Source organism: Ziziphus jujuba, chromosome 9 (genome assembly GCF_031755915.1).
Source record: "Ziziphus jujuba cultivar Dongzao chromosome 9, ASM3175591v1".
In the NCBI taxonomy this organism is placed as follows: domain Eukaryota; kingdom Viridiplantae; phylum Streptophyta; class Magnoliopsida; order Rosales; family Rhamnaceae; genus Ziziphus; species Ziziphus jujuba.
In genome coordinates this window covers 3,064,976-3,087,365 of record NC_083387.1, presented here as the reverse complement: position 1 = coordinate 3,087,365, position 22,390 = coordinate 3,064,976, and the positions used below count along the sequence as shown (strand labels likewise).

Here is a 22,390-nt window from a genome sequence, read left to right as displayed (position 1 = left end):
AAAACGATATCGTAGAGGTGGTAGTGCGTGTAATATAAGGTGGAGGGACAATTTGTCCTATCAGGTTTTAACCAATGGCTGTGCGCCATGTGGCATAGAACCCAAGGGTTATCCACAACTAACCGTGTTTTCATATCGGGTGGCCCCTCGGCCTCAGGTGAAATGCCACAGTTTGGCTAGGAATGAAAATCTTGCTGTCTTTTTTTTCTTAGTTTTCTTAATATAATTCTGTGTCTTTGTACGTGTATTAGCTCCCATAAAAATCAATTATCTTTGTATTGTTTATCCTGTTTTAGGTTTATTATACGTTTGACGAATGATCATAAATATCAGCACTACTTTACTTTCAGCTCCATCCCAAACCGTTCGGAAATCCACATTCATTGTATTTTGTGTACTTCATTATTTGTGATGGAAAGCTGACTTCCAATTAAGAACCAATAATATTGATCTTTGTAAGCAACTCCAAACAAAAGAAGCTGGATTCATATATATATATATATATAAAAGAGGACGTCCATAGCTTTAGCGTAACTTTAGTTATATTTGTAAATTATTAGTGCGAGAATTGACAGGCTGATATGAGCAAAGCACAAATACAACTAAGGTATTAGGCATATACTTTAGATCAACGTGGAAGTTTTCCGGCCAGTTCTTGCTTATAATAACAAACATTATTTTAATAAATTAAACCCAAATATCTCATTTGATTGGTATCAATTTTTGTGGTAATAAAGATTTCAAATAATTTTTTTTTTTTTATCGAAATTAACTGTATTTGGATCAGGGATGGAGCCAAGAAAGTGTACGGGCTATTTGACAGTTTCAAGCACTTGCTTGCGCCTTAGGCCCTGTTTAGATTGTGTCATTTTCAATGAAAATTTGAAATTTTTTGGAAAAGTTATTTTTTCAATGTTTAGATAATATATTTTGACAAAAAAATGTGGACCCCAATGGGAAGTAATTCCTAATATGAGAAAAAATTAGTGAAAAAATAAATTCTATAAAATAGGTAATATTCTCAAATTCTGTTGAAAGATGAATAAATATGTTTATTTAATTTCATATTATTTTTACATTTAAAAGACATAAAATTTTTATTACGTCTTAATCCCTCTTTCCACTGTACATTTTCAACGTTTACCAAATAGCAATAATAGAAATTGATTAATTTCTAAAAAACTGAATTATAAGAATCATTTTCTTAAATTCAAACTTTTAAAATGGAGCCTTAAAGAAAAAAAAAATAAAAAATTACTCAAGTTAATAGTATAGTAATACATTTTTTTTTTTTGGTTATTTGAGTTTTAAAACAATTTTGAATAATCTTAAAAGATAATACATTTTTAGATGGTTTTAATTTCCTGATTGATTATAGAAATACAAATAACATTGTTTTAGCTAGCAAAATGTGATATATTTCTACAAGATAAAATATTAAAAGCAAAAGAAGAATCAAATAAAAAAGTAAACTAATAAAAAAAATTCAAATTAAATGACGAACTATCAAAACTAATTAACTTATTAAACATAAATACTTGTCATTTAGAACATAGTTATGCTACAAATATGAATTAATATATAAAATTTATATTAATAAAAATAAAAAAGTTTCAAAGTTGGAGTAAAAAATTTTAAAAGAATAAAAATTTTGAAGGATAAGTTAATAAGTTAATACTTTTTCTTGAATAACAGATAAGTTAAAAAAAAATAAAATAAAATTGAAAAACCTCAGGGGGTCATGAACCCCAAGGCATAACATGGCTCCGCCACTAATTTGGATCACCTATTTTCTTAAGTGTTTATTATTATTATTTTAAATAATGATAATAAATTTAATGATTTTGAAAATACTATTTTTGAGATACATTAATTTTTTGAAGATTTGAAGGTATGAATATAATTTTTTTGGGCCAAGATTTAGAGTGTCCCCAATAAAGATATGAATTATGAAAATATGCATGTCATATAAGTAATATACACAGTGTTTTAAAAAATTTGCTCCCTATGCAATGTTTAGAATAAACGTTAAATTGATGTAGCATAAATATTGTTAAAGTGAATATTTATTTTTAAAAGCTCTGTCAACATTGTAAATTTTTCTAATTCTTTAAAAGAAATTTTTTTTCTTAAAATCTTAATTTATTTCAAAAAAAAAATGATAATATATTTGTATATATAAAACAAATTAATAAAGATGAATAGTTTTTTGTACATTAACATTTAAAAACAATTTCTACATCTCATATACAGTAATTTACATTTATCATTCACCATTAAAAATACTATTAAATTCAATTTTGAAATAAGCTTAATTGCACAAGAGAAGATCATGGAATTAGTATTATATGGAAATTCCAACCAGAATAATGATAACATAAATCATAAAATTTTTATAAAATTTCCATATTCAATAGAGGAGTTCTATAAATTGAAGCTGCTTCAACATGGAGGAAGACCTCCTCTCCACCTACCAAAATTCCTCTTTCCTTTAAAAACTCTTTATGGGGTGTTTGGTAAAGGAAAAATATTGAAGGAAACAGATTCCCAAAAATAAGTTTTTTTGAGATTTTTTTTACAATGTTTGGTTTATTATAAAGAAAAATAAGATTTACAAATAATTAAATAAATTTATATATTAAAATTAAAAGATAAAATTGCATTTAAAAAAATATGTAATATCAGTTTCTCATTAAATTTTAAAATAATACATCTTTAATAGAATCTACTTTTCCTGTTAGTTTCTCACATTACGAGATTTATTTTTCACTGGGATCCATAAATTCATTCTCTTAAAAATTATCCAAACAGGAAAAAATTTCACTTTCCCAAATAATTTTAGATTCCCACTAATTTTACCATTACCCAAACACTCCATTATGGTTATTTTTCAGTAATTTGTTTTTTTTGTTTTCTTTAAGCAAGTCTTGATTTTTGTCTTTAATTTTATCATTTATCTAAACCTCTACCCTTTTTTTTAAATAAATTTTGTTTTATTAGGTCTTATTTGTCGAGGAACTGAAAAATCCTTTAAATTGTTTTATCGTCTGCAATTTGAATACAATTGTTTTGGTAGACAAATATTTTGCAAAATTTTTTTATTTTTTTATTTTTATTTCCTTAAAAATATTCTAATTTTTGAAATTGGTATGTCTATACTATTCAGAAATACAGTACTTAAAAACAAAACCAAAAAAACAAAACAAATATCCAGCAAACATTACAACTATGGGGATGAAGGAGCTTCATTTATGTTAAAGTTTTGAATTTTAGACCTGAATGTGTATTTTTAATGAAAAATTGAATGCATGTGAAAAATAATTATCTAAAATGTCTAAAATTTATAAAAAACCAAATGCACGTGGTATCGTCATATGATAGATATCTTCATATATTAACTAGAAAAATAAAGAATATCCCCAATATACTGTAAAAAAAAGTCCATATTCATTAGTAACTTATAATAAATAAAACAATAAAGTGTTATTAATTAAGGACATAATTTCTGTTTATCAAAAAAAAAAAAAAAAGGACATAATTTCTCTGCTTACTATTCACGAATTGTAGCATCAGCTTTCCCTCTCCCTCCACAGTTGATTAATATATAGTCAATAGCATAATTGTGATGCTGATTTGATGGAGAGTGGTGTGGTTGTAAAGCATATTCAAATGAGCTCAAAAACAAAATCCTAGAACAAATACTACAAATGACATAATAAAATAGTAATAAAAAAAAATGTACAGCTACAAGCTGGCTATAAATGAAGATTATTTTTTTTTTTTAATTTTTTTTTCAGGGTGTTTATGTAGAGCAAAAAGTTTTGCAGTCCTTTCTGTCCGGCGAAATAAAACTTCCTTTTGCAAAATGGTTTAAACTTTAAACAGAAAACTTATCATATTAATTTCATTGTCAAGAAAACTGACATAGCACCTTCTACTGGCTTGACATCACTATTAATTAGTAAGCCTTTTTGTCTCATCGCCCTCTTTTCCACTTGCACACACCCCAAATGGGTTATTAGCTAGATAGCTGGCCAGCTAATTGTCTTCACAACTACAACGCATAATATTTACCAAAGAAAAAGGAAAAAGTATTTATATAATTGAGTTTTTTGATGGACTTGACAAATATATAAGGGTGTCCTTATCACTTCGCATCAGACATTAAATCATTATCTCAAAAACATTCGAAAAACTCTATATATGTAGTCTTGTTGCATATATTTATGTATAGTATAAGATATCTTGTGCGTATTTTTGTCCGCGAAAATTTGTCTAGGATCTAATTATATCCTCCAATAACTGTGTTATATATTGGGTGATAAAATTGCTTATATATTTGATACTCGACAAAAAATTATCCGAAATTCTTGGATAGTAGACTTTTCGGATAACTATCGTCTCAATCTATATATGCAAATGACTTTGGATATAAAGTTATCCAAAAGCTAATTAATTAAAACTCCATTAAGTGATACTTCATTTGATATGCTCAACCACATTGCTTTTGTCTTGTTCCTGAACTCCGTTGAATGCTTGGCCAATTATCTCGTCCCTTCATGTGCTTGCAGCTTCTTGCAACTTGGACTTTGTCGTATTTTGTAGAATCACGTCAAATAATATCTCTTTTTCATTAAAAAGTTGAGTGAGTTTGTATCGTATTGTACAATTTTTTTTTTATTTTTTTATTTTTTATTCCCGAAATAGGTTATATATTTTGTACATTAATAAATATATATTTAATAGCTAACCAAGACATATGTGGGTTATTTAGACTGTACTTTATTGAATTTAACTATTTTAAATTTTTTGGATGAATTAAGAACGATTTTAATAAATTTGATCTAATATTAAAAGAAAAAAAAAAACTTAAATATTCAGTCCAATTTAACAGGCTATACAGTCCAGTATTACAAATGAGAAAAGTAGAATGTTTCAATAAAAAAGAGGAAGACACATCTACGTATTTAAGCTGCAATAATTAAAAGAATGTTTTTTTTAAGCTAACTCATATACGGACAAACTACGCTAATAGACACCAAATAAACCAACAAAAGCGAAAGTCCTGGGTAGTATTGGGTATGGCACTATAGCTAGCCGCTTATAATTATATTGTTATTATTAATTCCGATGCGAGTGTTTGTTTTCTGTATGGAATCTCAGCCTTTTTCCTAACCAAAATGATTCCTTCACGTACAATTCTTCAAATTTATAAAATAATCAAGATACATCTTTTATATCTATTTGGCTTTAATTATAAAACTTGGATGACTTTTTTTTTTTTTTTTTCAGTGCCTTTAATTTATATTTTCTAATATCTTCTCTCTTCACCCGAAAGTAACTGTCTCTTGTTATTTATTCACACGTAGAAGATCAATCAGAAAAAAAGATATAGTTTTAAATGTTTATTTTACAAATTATTAACATTGAATATTTCAAGATAATAATTTAGGGATCCACCATCTTTTTATTTGGACAATTAGAGATCCAGATTGAAGGGCTGTCAATGTTTTCTTTTTATAAAAGCATGGTTGTCAGTGTTTACTTTATTGTTGTGGTTAGTAATTAATTAATTGTCAGCAGATTTAGAAATGTAGTTATGAATTGATCTAATATCGTTCATAGATTCTATCACTCCATCAAATCAATATCATTATGTCATATATAAATCATTCTTTATATATAAATTATTATCTTTCCTTAAATCATCCCTCTGCTATTGCTAATAATAATAATAATAATGGTGTATATATCTAGATTTGATCCAATCGTAGAGCCAAGATCCCACCAAGTCTGTATATCGTAATTCTTGAAATAATAGTAATAACAATAACAATAATAATACTAATAATCCTCAGGGTAAGTTTAATCCATATCCTCCATAATGATCAGATATTCAATAACAAATAATTATTTCGTGAATAACTTTGTAGGTAGGATCCATTACAGCAACTTGCAACATCGGCTATATAGCTAGCCAATAAAAGAAGAACAAAATCAATGTATCCATTTTTAGGTAATTCTATTCCATATTTATGGCTTGAAATAATAATTTAAAAAAAAAAAAGAATTGTCGTTTTCTAAAAAAAATTTAAAAATATATAATTTCTTCTTTCTATGTTTTTATTTAAATTCTTACTAAAATGCTTTACTTTTCTATTATCCACCTTTTAAATTCCAATCCAATAAAATTACGAATTAGAGAACAGTTTATTAGCATTTTTGTCGTAGTTTCACATTCTAAAACTTTCGCATTGCTTTTTCACATTTTTACTTTATATTTTCATCGGAGTTCTTTTCTTATTCTCTCTTGTTTACATTTTCATCGGAGTACGTTTCTTATCCTCTCTTACTTTTTCTCCTTATCCAATCAACAGTTTTGATTATAACGTTTCTTATCCTCTCTTACCTTTTCTCCTTGTCCAATCAATAGTTTTGTTTATTTATAACTTAAAATTACTATTCAAAATGCCTTTAATATTTTAGCAAATGAAGAAAAAACGGTTTTATTAATTGTTATGGGGATTGAGATAATATTAATTTACCAAGCCCTTTCCGTGAAAGGTTATTTATTATTATTTTTTTGAAACAAAAATAATGTTATTTTAATTTGTTTGGGTATTTAAAGGACTAAGAATTATAAATAATATATATATATATATATATATATGTGCAGGGTAAAAATTATAAATAATATATATTTGTGCAGGGTAAAGACACACGTAAGAAGATCGTTGCAATTGGAAGCAAAAATAAAATAAAATAACAAAAATCCTTACAACTAAAGTTTTAAAAGGTGATCTGGTGCTGCATCCAGAGCTCGCAGTATGTGTCTCTTTGTGCTTCAAAAGGCAAGGCATATCATCACATGATGGTTAAATTCAATTTATTTATTTAATAAAATGCCTATCTTGTGCTCATTTAAATATAAATATTTATAATTTAATAATTTAACATTAATTTTAAATTTCTAAGGAGCATATGCCTCCACGCCTGAACCTTAGTGTATCACTTGTTTTCTCTTTTTAAAAACATTGATTAATTATACATTAGTGGTTGAAAAAATTATATAATTCATATATAAATAAATAAACCTGTAAATGGATATGTGGAATCTAATAATATATCAATTAAAAATTATTTCATTATTTGTTATATAATTTAATACACAATTTAATACTTCAAGCATTATTTTGAAAATAATATATTCGCTTGCACCTTCATTTACAAATAACTGGTAAAGCCAGTAAGACATAAAAGAGATCAATGGATTTTTCTATCCCTTGGATGCCGAATGAATCATGAGCATAGAAACTCTATTATTTATTCTACTGACTAAATTCATAAATAATATATGTATAATATGCATATGTATATTTATTTATTTTTTTAAAAAAATCATTTTCTGTAACAATCTCAAATATACAAAAAAAAAACAATTTTTTTAACAGAAAAAAAAAGGCGTATTAAACATATTATCACATTATACATGTTTCTTATATTGTTGTGAGATAAGAAGAAAATAATTAAAATTATTTTATTTTTAAAAAATATGTATTATTATGTTACTAATAGTTATAATTTTATCATATATATTAAAGGTTAACTAATTTTAATACATATTCACCATCAATATTTTTTTATCCTGTATTTTTTAATTTATAACTAATTATGAATGCATGTATTGAATTGATAAACTTTTCATTCATGTATTTTTTTTACCAATTTTTTTTTTCGTATTTTTGAGGTCCTATATTTAACTAACTATATTATTTATAAGGTAAAATGATTATAATAAGTACCGAGTAAGACTTTCATAAAAAATAATAATAAATTAAATTACATTAAATTAAAAAAAATAAAAATAAACGAGTTAGACATGTCTTTTCATTTAGGTTCAATCTCATTAACGGTTTTCTACTTTCAAAAGGATTGGAAGACTAAATCGGCAAAGTTTTTATCAATAACCAAATTTATGACCGCGATTTCATTTTTAATAAAATGATTAAGCATGTTTAATGTTACGAGTCTAAGACTAAATCAGTAAAGTTTCTATTAGTAACTGAATTTATGACTGCGATTCCATTGTTAATAAAATAATTAAGCGTGTTTAACGTTACGAGTCTAACTCTCTCCCAAGGTTTCTATCAATAACGAAATTTGTGATTGCGGTTCTATTGTCAATAAGACAATTAAGCATGTTTAATGTTAGGGGTCTAACTCTCTCAACGTTTTTGTGTGGCACGTAACACCTCCCTTTACTAAGTTTACTAAGTTAGGAATTATGATTATATATTATAGAATCATGATCCTCGAGGATAAATAACCAATCAAAACTAATGAATATTATTTTATTGACTTATTATTTAGAGAAACCTAATAGCACTCCACTACTCCATCATTTACCAACTTCCTATCTAAATTTTATGCCAACAATTTGAGTGTCAGCAAAACAATTTTATGCCTAATGATATACCAAAAACTGAAGCGACAACAACGAATTATTTAATCGATATAGATATAACATTTCTGTCAATAATTTTATGTATTAGTATAATTGCATTTGAGTAGTTGGATTTTGTCATTTACATAACCTTGAAAAACGAATATTATTGAGATGCCAAAAGACTTTCTTCTCAGAGAGTTGCAAAAACCATCACGGCTTCAAAAACAGGAGGATAATATTGTACGTAATTAACAATTTTTTATACGGATCGAAACTTAAGCGCCTTATGATTGCGACAAATAAAAAGTTAATTAAAATATTGAAGGATAGGTACGAATGATAAATGGAAAAAACATGCAACCTGAATTAAAAGTTTGGGGAAGAGTTATTCACTTATTTAATGTGCTTTTAGAAATATTATGAAAATATTCATGAACATAATGAAGAAGATAGAACAAGAAATTAATGGGTGAAACAACCAGGTATACAATTCAATGAAGAGCAATTATCAGTTGGTCTAGAAATAGTGCTAATGTTCAGTGGCCTTGGCTTTAGTGCAGTTGTAAACCACCTAGTTAAATAAGTTTAATTTCTATATACATAACAAAGCCAATCATATAAATCCAATTTTATTATTAGACCCCTTAAATATTGGAACGGCATTCTTCTTCCTCCTCATTTTTTTTTTTTCCTTCTTATTTTTCTTAAGAACTTTCAATAGCCTTTTCTTTTTTTTGTCTCCTAAACTTATTGGCTTGTTTTAGAAGCACATACAATCATCCAAATGTGTGCATTCAAAGGGACTCTTGACACAATTACAATTGCTTCTTCAGACCAGTTTGGAATCCTTCACAGACGTCCAAGTCTACCAATTAGCATATACTTCGTGGCCAAACGTTGACGATTGTTGGTTTCAGTGGTCTTAATCCATGATCTCCTTTCAATCAAAACATTTAGAAGTAGCCTCTAACAGTTTATTTTTGGGGATAAATTAATAACCAACCAACTTATCACCTGACCAAAAACATTAACGGGGTGTTTGGGAAGTATCAAAGTTGAGAGGAAAATTGATTCACAGATCTAGTTTCTTAGGATTTAGTTTTCTGAGAATTATTTTTTTTCTTGATCTGTTTAGTGAGTAATGGAAAAGTTGAGATTGATAAGTAATTAAATTTAATATTGTATAATAAATTAAGGGTAAATATGTATTTTAAAAAAAATTTAAAACTATTTTATCTAGGATTCTTAAAATGACACATACATAGATGGAAACAATTTTCTCTTATATTTTTCTATATTGGTGGAAATCTAATTTTCTGGACCCACACTTTTCCACTTCACAGTAAATATCCAAACAAAAGAAAGTTATCACTTTTCCAAAGGAATTAAATTCCTACTAACTTTATTTTTATTCAAACATGCTGTAAGTGTATTTGTACCCAAAAAATAAAATTCATTAATTGTATATTTTGTGTACATTGAATTATGCAATTTAACGTGGAATGAAATATTTTTCAAATAAATAAATAAAAATGTGGGATAAAATGCTAGTCACTTCAATGTGGTAAGGTTTCGATGGAAAAGAATGTTCTTATAGTATATTTGGATAAAAATAAAGTTACTAAGAATCTAATTCTCTTGGAAAAGTAATAATTTTATTTTTGTTTGGATATTTATTATAAGGTGAAAAAGTGTAATTATAAGGTGAAAAAATATAAGTTCAGGGAATTAGGATCCCTTTAAAATACATATTTATCCTTAATTTATTATACAATTTTATATTTAATTACTTATAAATTTCAAATTTTCTATTACTTACCAAACAAACTAAAAAAAAAATTAATTTTCAAAAAACTAAATTCTAAAAAATTAAATACTGAAAATCATTTTTACTCTCAACTTTGATACTTCCCAAACAAATTTTTAAAGTTTCATCAAAATGGCTTTGCTTTGGGTCCGAAGTGTTAATCCGTTTTATGTAATTGCACTAGGCCAACCTATAAAACCCATTGAAATTTTTGCCGAAACACATTGACATAAAACCAGTCCAATTACATAAAACCCATAAACATTTTGGTCCCGAAAACAAAGCCATTTTGTAGAACCCATATGAAATCAGGCCCAGCCCATAAACCCAAAACGAACTACCTCCCTCCATAACCATCTCAATCAGTCAGACACAGCAGTGGAGCGGTCTGTAGTGTAATTAACGCCATGGTGTCCCTCCGATTCCCATTCTCGTTTTCTCAGCCCACACCTAAACACATCCCCACCAATAGTCGTCCCTTCAATGTTGCCTCCGCCACCGCCTTCACCGTCGCCGCTGCTGCCGGTGCAGCAGCTGCCGTTGCCGGACTCGCAGCCTCCTCCCAGAAGCAGAAGGACCCTACCAACCCAACACGCCCGCTTCTCCAAAACGCCGTCGATTTCTTATTTTCTAATCATTCGCTACCGCTTTGGGCTTCACTCTCGCTGGCCGAGTCTTCAAACTCGGTCGTCGATTCCAGGACTGGAATTTCTTTTCCTTCCGTTCTGGCGAATTCTCGACGACTTCTTGGAATTGGGATAAGGAGAAAGAGTGTTTTGGGTTTGAAGAACATCGATGTCTACGCATTTGGTATTACATTTCCTATTTTAGTGTTTTTTTGTTTTTGTTTTTCTGAATATATATGATGAAATTATTTTTTGATTTTCGCACTTTTGCTACCAGAGAAGCTTGCATTGTTAATTTGTTCTAGAATATTGTGAATTTGGTGAACTAAACTGTTACATTTTAATTTCTTTTAATAACTTATTTAGGCGCCTATTTTCAGCTTATGCTAATGATGTTATACGAGGATTAGCGCGTAGTTAGATGGACGATTTTGTGCGCCTCTAGAATTCAGTTGAGTTTTTTAGATTCAATTTTCTTGGGAATGGAATGTTTATGGCAATTGATTCATAAGATATCATTCTATAATATGTATTTGTAAAAACATTGAGCAACTAAAATATTTGATGTGTCAAAAACTTTGTTATTATTTAGTAAGGGGACTTTTCCGTGTATCGTTTCCTGGATTCTATATGACCTTAGGAGTGGCCTAAGAACTTTATTTTTTTTTATTTTTTTTTTAAATTTTAAATTCCAACTTTTTGTCTCCAATGTAATTGGCTTGTTTCTATCAATAGGTGTTTACGCTGATGGTGATGAAATAAAGAACTTGCTCGGTGATAAGTATGAGAAACTATCAAGTTCTGAACTTATGGAAAACAAAGAGTTCAACGATGATATCCTGGAAAGTGATATATCCATGACTGTTAGACTTCAAATAGTCTACAGCAGATTGAGCATTCGTTCTGTACGCAGTGCTTTTGAAGAGTCGGTAGGAAAAAGACTACAAAAATTTGGGGGATCAAATACTGGAGATCTGCTTCAAAGGTGAATCATCTCTCAGCCCACCTTGTATTACATTGTGAATATGAAATGTTTTAACAACTTCAAAGTCGCTGTTCGACCATAGTGGATTGAAAAGACCTACCCATGGATGAGGGGTTTGCCAGGAGTGTAACTCCACAAAAAGTAGATAGACCATTCTCAACACCCCCACCTTGTCATCCTATCATATTAACTTATCCCACTTTAATGATCTACAAAGTTTGTAAACCATACACTACAAAGAATTTTATAATTCTGTGAATGCCTTGTTGTTCTTGTCAGCTTGCACTAAGATTTGTCCCCTTCTTTTACAACTATTGGCCACTAAGCTCTGTTACTCTGCTTTACTCTGGAGAATATAAGATCTTAATTATATACAGTGTTGCCCACCTGATGACCAAAACAAAATGCAGGTTCACTTCCCAGTTCAAAGATGAATATAAAATACCTCGAGGTTCTGCCATAGATCTTTCAAGAGAACGGGATCATATACTTCGCACAACAAGTAAGATTCTAACTTCGCATTTCGTTTTCTTAAATGCAACCAGAATGGTTCAATTTCCATCATGCTATATCGATAACGTAAGTGAAGTGACATTGCTTGCAGTTGTCTCCTTGAATAACAAATTTATGTAATTTACATGGCTGTCATTGGTTTCAACCTAATGAAAGAAACACCACCAAGTGTGGAACAAACATATTATATCTTTATCAACTTAATTTTTCTCCAGCTTTCAGGAACCAGATGGAGTAAAAATAATCTAAATTATAATAATTTCTAATAATCTTTATCAATATCCCTTATATTTGTAACACAGTATTAAATCCTAATATTGGTTAAAATTACTGTAGTTGATGGAAAGGAGGTGGGAAGCATCCAGAGCAAACTCCTCTGCCAATCAATTCTGGATCTATATATCGGTGAGGAACCGTTTGACATGCAAGCCAAAGAGGACGTCCATCTCAATCTGGCATCTCTCCTACGCAAGTAGACTACTTACGAAATTTCATGACATTTTGAAATCCTGTATTTTTTTTTTAATTATTACTTCTTTTTTTTCCCGAGCTTCATGTTTGCTTGTATTGATTGGAACAGGGTCAGCGATCCGTACTTTTACTTTAATGTGAGCATGTGAGCTCACGGTTAGCAAAATTAGCCCTTTCTTTTTTCTTTTTTTCTTTTTTTTTTGTTTTTTTTGGGTAAAAGGTTAGCAAAATTAGCGTTGAAATGCATTATTGCCTACTTGTTCATATTTTTTTCAATTTTGGTTTTCACGATTTGGAAACTTCCTCGTTGTCCACCATCTTTTTTATTGCGGCATCTTTTTGTACTTTTGTACTCTCGACGTGGTTTTGTGGTTCAATTGGAGTTTCTGGATCTGTTCATCTGATTTTGAATATATTATATCATTAAAATTTATCAAGTAGATATAAGTACCAAAATCTTTCTTTCTGAAAAGAAAGACTAATTCAGTTGGATTTTGTTATTGATTTATGATTTTTTTTTTTTAAAGTTAATAATGACTAAGAGTGAAATCTCAATTAGAAAATTTAACACATAGAAAACTTAATCTGAGACCTGTATAAGATGATTAAATTTCTCACTTTTTTAATAGAAAATTTACATATGTAATTTTTCAAAGAATATATATATAAATATGAGATCTTTTTTAAGATATAGGCCAGTGTCTTAAGCCGGCACTGGATTAGAGTTTCCACCAAAAGATATCTGAGAATGACCTGGTGAAGCTCTTCCCTGCTGGGAAAAATTCTTGAAAGTGGAAGCACTAGACGACGTAAGAGACGTATTAGGGGCTTGAGAAACAACAGTTCGTCCTGAGGTTTTCGACTGTGGAGATTGGACAGAAGCATTGCAATGGACTAGAGCTTGTGAGAAAACAGGACCATTGTTCGCAAAGTTGGCAGCAACAGATGAAGGAGGCAGGCTGTTAGTAGTGGGTGCTTTACTTCGAGCAGACACCACATGCTGCTGATGTTGCAACATTTGCTGGTTCTGAAGCTGAAACTGAAACAGATGCTGTTGTTGACAATTTGAAGGGATATTTTCAGCAACAGATGCATTTGTTGTAATAGAAGTTGAGGAGATGGGACGAGAAGGCCAGTTTCCAGCGACAGGAGGTGACATGAAATTTAGAGTTCTTGGTGAATTATCAAAAGCAAGGAGGGTCTGCCCAACAGTTGAGTGATACTTTCCTGAAACGGCTTTAGTCCCATCATCAGGATTGCTTGGAGCACTTCCAGTTTTACGCTCCGGTACTCGGTGATTTTTGTGCTGCATAGCTTGAGGTGCTGGCATCTGGTACTCTTTTCGAACCGTATGTGGTAGGCTTTGAAACATTGCTGGATTTTGTGGCATTGATGAGAAGCTAAGGCTTGATGCTGTACCATTTCCAGCAAAAGGTGGTAATGACATTGCAAATGCTTGAGAAGGGATGAGTTCAACTCCCCCATTAAAACTATGTTGCTGTGATTGCTCACCACGACTTCCACCACCTTGACCAACCAATGTTGCAGTGGGCATCAACGTATAGTTTAGTGGCTGAAACTGAACTGCATAGTTCTGACAAGAAACACCTTTTGGGGCCTGAGAAGCACGGGTATCAGCAGTAGATGGGGAAATCTCTGCGCTTATTCCAGCCTCAAGCTTCAGTGATTGGTGAGATGCAGGCATGTAATGTTTTTGTGACTGTTTTAACTGCATATTAGACGAGTTTAATACATGATTTCCACTATTTTGTGTTCCTCGTAGTTTTTGGGACTCTGGTTGCCTGTGGGACGGTGATGAGCCACTTGATGTGGTAGCATTCTGATGGGTTGGATGGACTGGAAGGTGTGAGTGAGGCTGCTGTTGTTGAAGCTGAGATGGATGTAACATCTGAGATGGATAGAAAGATCCATTAAAGAAAGGCATTGCTTGAGCATGGGCTGGTGCTGTTCCAAAAGGAGTTGAAATAGGGAAAGGGTACCCATTGTTCTGCATTATTGCCATGTATGGCACTTCCTTGGCTGCCAGATTCTGATAATTAAAACTCATTGTTGTGGCTACAGAAGGCAACGCTGAAGAGCTCCCCAGAGGTCCAATAGCTGAATTACTAGATAACGCTGCATTGTTTGTTGATGTCACAGATTTTGAAGACCCAGGTTGATTAGATGTTGCTGTAATTGCTGCTTGTTGCCGGCTCGGAGGGAACACAAAAGCAGGGCCATGCTACAAGTATGAAAGTAGATTGTAAATATATTTTCATAACTACACTTCCACCTAACCATGGAGATTCAATTAATAATAATAATAAATATATAAAAATAAAAAAGTCCATGAGCCATGAATCTTCATTGTCCAATGTGACCAGCGACCAGCATTGGAGGAGTCCAAACAGTCCTATATGGGAGCTGTCGAGACTGGCCATGAATTTCGAGGCTCAGGCTGGATAGCAAAGTTCAGATGCAATAGGGAGAATAAGATGCATAGAAGCAACCCAACATAAAAAAAGAATGCAGATGACCAAGCCATACCACTAGGTTACCAGCAAATGCTGGTTGAGGAGCTTGTGGAAGCACAATCTGCTTTATCTGAGATGTTTCCTTATTTGCAGCCCCTGAAATTTTATCTTTTCCATTGTGACCCGGACAATCTCCTGCATCCTTCCCTTCTTCCTTTGAATGGCTTAAATTCACACCTGGAACGTTTCCCAGTAACAAGGTTCCCATTGTCATCTTCTCTGCAGGAGGCATAACGCTAAGATTGTTGGGTTTGGTCCCACATTGAGGAGCAGAACCAGCTGCAGCCGGCCAGATATTGTTTATCTTTGTAAGTTGCTGATGCAAGTAAATGTTATGAGCAATGTAATGGTGTGTTGCACATCTCTTCGGCTGAGGTTGAGACAGAAGGGGTGGTTTTGAAGGCTGCATTGATTTTTATATTGCAATGAGAATTCAAAATCAAATTCTAAGCAAAACACAGGAATACGAGGGGAAATGACATAGGAATAAGAATATATTTTAAACCTGTAATGAAGTGGAGGAACCGGTAGAAACAACTGTCTGGAAAGGGGGCATGTACCAGTTTTTTCTAGTTTTTTCTGGAAAGGAGAAGAAAATCAGATCATCCATAAAACCCCTGTAAATGGTCAGACCACTTAACAAGTTTAAAAGTTACGTTACCAGCTTTTTCTAGTTTAGAAATAGTAGCTTTAGCTTGCTGGTTGCAGCCCATATCATGACACGGCTTCTCCAAATCAAGCTTTAGCACCTCTCGCTTCTCTACACTTGTCTCCGTCTTCTTTTCTTCATAAAACGCTGATTCCTTCTTCACAGGTCTTTCCACTTTCTCTTTATCCTTCATCATAGTATTATCAAGCTTCTGCATCAGAGAAAGTGCCAAAGAATTCAGGTCAAAAAATACGAAACTATTGGCTCAGATTATCCAAGAATCGCCTCCACTCACCATTTCCACATCTTTGATTAGACTTTCGGGTTTCGATACCGGCGGAGCCACCCCGTCTCTTTCCGGAGATAATGCCACCGGAGGAGGAGCCTGTTGGCATGGCAGTTTTTTTTTTTAAATTTTTTTTTTCAGCATAAGAAAACTTATAGCAAAATAGCAACGCAAATCTAATGGGAATACGACATGAATGATTTCCTCACCATCAGATCGATCTTCAATTCCTCTTCTCTCTGCCTCTCGACTTCTGCTGCTACAGTTGATGTCCTGAAAAATAAAATAAAAAATAATTCGACCCCAGAAGAAAAGCAAGAAGTATTAAGCGAATAGTTAAAAAACAATTGAACTGAAAGAGAAAAAGGTAAAGATTATTTGATGCTCACTCTTTGGTCGCTGTCAAATCCTGAATATCAAAATCCAGCCTAGGGACAGACGATTGGTCATCCGATGAGACTGGCTTTACAACCCCATCATCCAGGCCATTCGATGGTTTCGGGTCGTCCTGCATCTCCATCGACCCACTTACAGCAACTTTTGAGTCAACTCCAACAGCGCGAGAGTGCTCACATAAATCAGCATTGGATTTTGATTCGTTTTCCAATTTGGGAGAAGAAACATCCATTTTTTCAGGTTGACCACTTTCCGTTGTAACCGGTTCTACGCTTGAGCTGTTCTCAAAGGTGGTCGATGAATCCACCGCCTTCATTTCCTTTTCCTTTGCCACTGGAAATCCCGTCAAAGATTTCTTCTCTTTCACGACTGTAAATGCCGCTTTGACAAAAGTAAATAAATAAATATACCAGGAACCACCCAATTCCAAACAAAAAGAGTCAATTACTCTGGAGAAGACGCTCAATACACTCACCAGGCATGAGATCCAAGCCATGGTTATTGTTCTTTGAATCTTTGGTTTCGAGCTTTGACGAAGGTTTTTTATTACTGTCTTGGTGTTTGGAGCTCTGAGATTGCTTCATTAGCCCAAATAGAACCTCGGCGATCTCAAACTCGATATCGTCCTGCGATAAGCCAGAGGTTTTAGACGCCTTTGGAGGCCGGGTCTTGGGTCCAGATGATTTCTACAGGATTAGGGGGAAAAAAATAAAAATAAAAATAAAGAACGTCAAAAATTCTAGCATCAAACTTTCAAAACAAACGAAGAGGGCCAAGAACTAACCATCTTCTTCCTAACTGAAAATTTTGAAGAAGATGGCGAGGCTACTTCGACGCTCAATCTTGCCGGGGAATTTGACCTTTGCCGATAACTCTGCTCATCTCCAACTCTACCACTGCCGGAAGACCCATAATCATGTACCGACCGTTTTGCAGAAGCTGCCAAAAAACGCAGAAAACTGTTAAACCAATCAAAACCAACGACTCAATGAGAGATTTAAAAACAGAACGGAGAGGCCACGTCAGCTCACCTGAGCGAGCTTTACGGGGCACTGGAGCGCCGATCATCTCGTCGGAGACCTTGAGGGACGTCGGTGACTGCTTTGAGAGTCTGGCAGGCAGAGAATTCCTTCGGTGACTCAGATTTGAAGGCGAGGAAGACGATGTCGCGGTAGTCGGAGAAAGCTTTCGATTAGCGAGTCCAGCATCATCGTCAACCTCGCAATCTTCTTCCTCATCGTTATCCACACTCTCTACTTCCGAGCTCGCCTCCTCCCCTTCTTCTCTATTAGAGCCCCCTCTCCTCCTCTTATTCCTGTTCAACATATCCCCTCGGCTCCTATTCTTCTTACCTGGTTCCAAATCAACCTGTTCATCCTCTGAAACAAACCAAAAAAACCCCAACACAAAAAAACACAAAAATCAAAAACCAATATATATATAAACAAAAATTATGAATTGGTTTCTTAAGGGAAAAAGAAAAAAGTGTGGTCTGAGGACCTGGTGAATCTCGGAAAGCAGCGGTTCTATTTCTCCGTCGGAGCAATCCATTGGTCACCGCCGTCATGCTTGGCCTTCTTGCTTCTCTGCTTCTTTCCATGAGCTTCGCAGGTGTCTCATCAGAGTACAAACTCTGTAAACTTCAAAACAACGGCTTTTCTAGCCGGAGCTCGGCCGTGAATGATGGTCACAGCCAAATGGAAAATGGCCCAGATTCCAACTGTTTCACGGCTAATACAAATTCTCTCTCTCTCTCTCTCTGTTTGCTACGCTTTCTAACCTGGTTTGTTCTGTGTTCTTTTTCGTCCTCTAAACCTCATCTGCTTCTTTTGTACGTAGTACATGGCCAGGGAACGGCTCAGATCTCACTGGTGACGTTTTGGAAGTGACTCAGATCATTGAATCTGACGGCTATGATCAGCCGGTGCCAACATGGCACAGACGTCCCTGTCTGATGGAATATAGCCTGTGCGCACTAAAGCGCCATGTGGCATCTTTTTTTTATGTATCTTTTTTATCCGAATCCTCATCCTCCTGACGCGCCATTGGCGCGTGGGACCACAATCATTCAAAGCTCCTATGTATTTGGCTGTGGGGCCCACTTTGAGGCACTACTTGTCGTTTTTCCGTTGGCTGGCAGATGACTTTAATAATTAAAAAAAAAAGAAAAAACGAAATATCTATCAGTCGGTTTTGTACGAGGAGCCGGTTGCCTGTGGGCGTCCTAGACAAAATCCGGAAAACGCAGACGAAAAAGAGTTATCACGTGGGAAAGTGGGTCCCAAAAGAACCTCTCCAGCCGGTGAAATTCCACGATTTTCGTTATTAATTAATATAAGGGTGGGAGGGAAGGGATTATACTTTCTACGTGGGACCCTTTTGTCCTTTATATATATATATATATTATTTGTGATCCAAAAGCATTTATTTCGTTGAAAACCACGAAAAAGACGATTGAGATGTTTGTCTTAAGCCTCAGTAGGCTATAATCAGTCGTCAGATTGCAATCCGACGTGGCATATGCGTATATTAGCTTTACCGGACCATCATCAAAAATTAAAAAAAAATAAAAATCCAATACATCTCCGTTCCCTCTCCCAGATGGTCATAAAGGTCGTCTCATGTGGCAGGCCCCAACTACCTGGCGTGTGCTTCCCAAATCAGCACGAGATCTCTGCCGTCCGTATAATACCAAATCCGACGGTTCGTACTGGTTGGACAACAGAGTGTACTGGTCCAGTCACGGCCCAGGAAGTTGCGAGCAAATGGTGGGCCCGTGGAGTCGGTTGGCAATGAAGCGGCCGACGATGACAACGTGGCACAAAATGTCGACGTCGGGGATTTTTCGGTCCTCACGTGTCTGACATGAAGGAGAGAGATAGGGAATGTACATTGAGGCCGCTCCCACTGTTAAAAAAAAAAAAAAAAAAAAGTTTAAAGAGGCCAAGTTGTGGGAATAGAAAAAGAGGAAGACACGTGGAGGATTAGCCATGATCCATGGCGAGAATCACGACCGTTGACGTGGTGTGGGAGTGAGTAAAGAAGTGGTGGGGTCATGATTGCTGTGCATGCTGGAGTGGAAGTTCCCAAACTCTGTTTTAAAATTTAAAATATATTTTTCTCTCCAGGAGTTCATCACGTGCATCTCTTCTGCATTCGAATTTTTTATTTATTTTTTTTGGTTGTTTGGCATGCAGCAGCTTTTTGTTCTTTTTCTTTTTTTTTTCTTTTTTTTTTAGAATTTGATTTTAAATCCAATGTCGGAATTTTAAACTATAACGTAAACCTTATGCTTTGATTAAAAATGTAAAATTTAATTTTATAAGCGAGGCGACCCAGTATATACATATATATATATATATATATACCTACCTCGATAGACCCAGTATACCTTTCGCTTTTGTTAACTCCTTTAATTAATATTTTGGACTGGAAAAGTGGGGTAATTTAGATATAATTTAGTCAGCGTAAAACAAATATTAAATCAAAGAAAATATTGAATTTTATTTTTTAACATAAAAAAATATCATATTCATATTATATATTATTATGATATTGTTTTACTTTTAAAAAGATTATATAATATTGCTTTGCCAATTCATAAAAATATATAATATTGCTTTGCATAGAGTACATTGAGTGACTAAACAAATCCCTTTTTAATTACAAAATATATGCATCTTATGCTAGCTCTGAAAACAAATTTTTTTTAATTAATTTTGAATACGAAGGAATAGGAAAAAGAATGCATATCCTCCCATCCACATGTCCAGACCAATAAAACAATGAGTTCGTGCTCTAACTCGGTATTTAATTCCTAAAATAAAGCGACCTTTTTCAATAATTAATTATTAATAAATCTATTACGCAACTTCTTTTATTTATTTATTTATTCTTTTTAAATGATCCATAAGCCAAGTGGCAAAGAAGGTCCAAAGTTTGGCAAATAAAAATCAAAACAATTATCCTATTCGTATACGCGTAGGATAACTGCTTGTTTCTTTCTTATTGGGCTTTATGGTAATTTGACCTAGTGCTCGAGCTTAATCACACGACAAAAATATAATATTATTTCTTGATAAAAATAGTGGGTGGGTTAACACAGGCTCATCCATGCCACTTGGTTATTAGAAAAGAAATAATAATTTAATCTTTGATTAAATTATTAAAGCCAAGTTGTCTTAATAGACCAAAGTAGAAATCGTATTTTTGTCTCAATGGACTTGTCAAAGTGGAGGACATATGATGTTCCACATACTCTGGTCTCCATAGGCTTATATGGGGGGGGGGGGGGGGGGGGGGGGCTGCAATCTCATTTCAATTTATTGCTTACTCATGGAGGTCATCATGGTCAATAAATACAATAATTATTATTATTATTATTATTTTATTATAATGTTCTATATTATTTTATTGGTTTAAAGAATTAATGCTTTTGTGTATTTGGTTGGATTGGGATTAGAGAAGGTTTATTTTAGTTGATTTGATTTCTCGAGCTGTGACCCAGGACTGGAGGACTCATTTTCAAACTCAAAATGTTAGGTTCTGACTTTTTGTTTATTTCTAATTTTCTATGACCTTTTTCTTTATTTCTAATTTTCTATGACTTTATATTTTTATTTTGACCCCAAAAATTTTTTTAAAAAAACGAAAAATTATTTGTTGATTGAAGAGGATTGCGGGCCAGAGTACAATATAAAGTTAATTTTTTCTCTCTTGTTCTTTTAGGTTCATTTGGGAATTAGGTATTTGATTTGGTGGGTATGACATGGCTTTCTCTATTTTTTTTATTAACTTATTTTATATTCATATGAATCATATCCACCCGTGGTTAATAAGCGAGAAAAAGTAAATGGTGTTGTTTTGTTGGACTTCATGCCTAGGCAAAAATGTTTAGGAGGTCTGAAATATCTCCAAACAGTGCAATATTATTTTCATATGAAATCTTGGTTTTGTGTCTGTAGGGACCAGAACCTCTCTCTTTTTGTTGTCTTTTTGGCTGGAGACCTAGCACTCGAGGATTCTGAAACTTTGCCTCATGGTATGTTCACATGAAAGAAATTCCAAAGTCACTTCAAGGAAGAAAAGGAGTTCATGATTAACCATCATCTAAAAGCCAAATTAGGCCCGATACATACAAACAACAGACTTGAATAAAAAGTAACCAATGCAAAAATCATCCTTATCAAAGGCGGTGGTCCATTATCAAAAGGAAGCTAGAGCTTTTCTTTTAAAATAAAATATAAAAGGAAAAAAATTCAACCTTTGTTGACAAAATTTGCATGCTTTATTGGCCTTTGGAAGTTTCCAAGAAACTGTGCTTGCCCATTTTAATTTAACCCTGTAGACGATGCTCCCGAAGTTTAAACTCACATAAGATGACCCAAGCTGACTTGGTTATGAATTGATTCTATTAATATCAACTGGGCAAGGAAATTGAACCCATATTCTCTTTTTTATAACTATACACATATTTTCAATTTTCAATTTTTACTTACACAAGTTGATTTCATCTTTAATAATAGCAGTTCCAACAAATTACAACAGAAATTTGAACATTCAAGACATTAGAAAATCAGTGGTAGTAGATTTTTTAAAAACCTGAAAACAAGGTTTTTTGGAAAACAAATATGTCAATGAATATGCATTTGGAGTTTGTTTTCCCAAGAAAAAAACG

General features: G+C 32.9%; 2 protein-coding genes across 4 annotated transcripts; one reads left to right on the top strand and one right to left on the bottom strand.

Annotated features, from left to right (window-relative positions):
* Nucleotides 1–10,612: 10,612 nt before the first annotated feature.
* Nucleotides 10,613–13,032, top strand: LOC107426429 (fatty-acid-binding protein 1). The gene is made up of 4 exons (XM_016036617.4): nt 10,613–11,063; nt 11,615–11,864; nt 12,275–12,366; nt 12,714–13,032. The coding sequence occupies exons 1-4, from the start codon at nt 10,661–10,663 to the stop codon at nt 12,851–12,853; spliced, it is 885 nt and encodes a 294-aa protein (XP_015892103.2). The 5' UTR covers nt 10,613–10,660; the 3' UTR covers nt 12,854–13,032.
* Nucleotides 13,033–13,445: 413 nt separating this feature from the next.
* LOC107426426 (protein TIME FOR COFFEE) lies at nt 13,446–18,524 on the bottom strand. Of its 3 annotated transcripts, none has more exons than XM_016036615.4 (11): nt 18,214–18,524; nt 17,745–18,092; nt 17,498–17,652; nt 17,189–17,399; nt 16,707–17,094; nt 16,527–16,590; nt 16,327–16,416; nt 16,044–16,242; nt 15,888–15,961; nt 15,396–15,785; nt 13,446–15,090 (listed from the first exon to the last, which is right to left on the bottom strand). In XM_016036615.4, exons 1-11 carry the CDS (start codon nt 18,311–18,313, stop codon nt 13,552–13,554), a joined length of 3,558 nt encoding a protein of 1,185 aa, XP_015892101.3. In that variant the 5' UTR covers nt 18,314–18,524; the 3' UTR covers nt 13,446–13,551. The 3 variants fall into 3 exon arrangements, with proteins under 3 accessions (XP_015892101.3, XP_015892102.3, XP_048336365.2); XM_016036616.4 differs by having other exon boundaries at nt 16,707–17,082; XM_048480408.2 differs by having other exon boundaries at nt 17,189–17,339.
* Between the last annotated feature and the right edge of the window lie 3,866 nt (nt 18,525–22,390).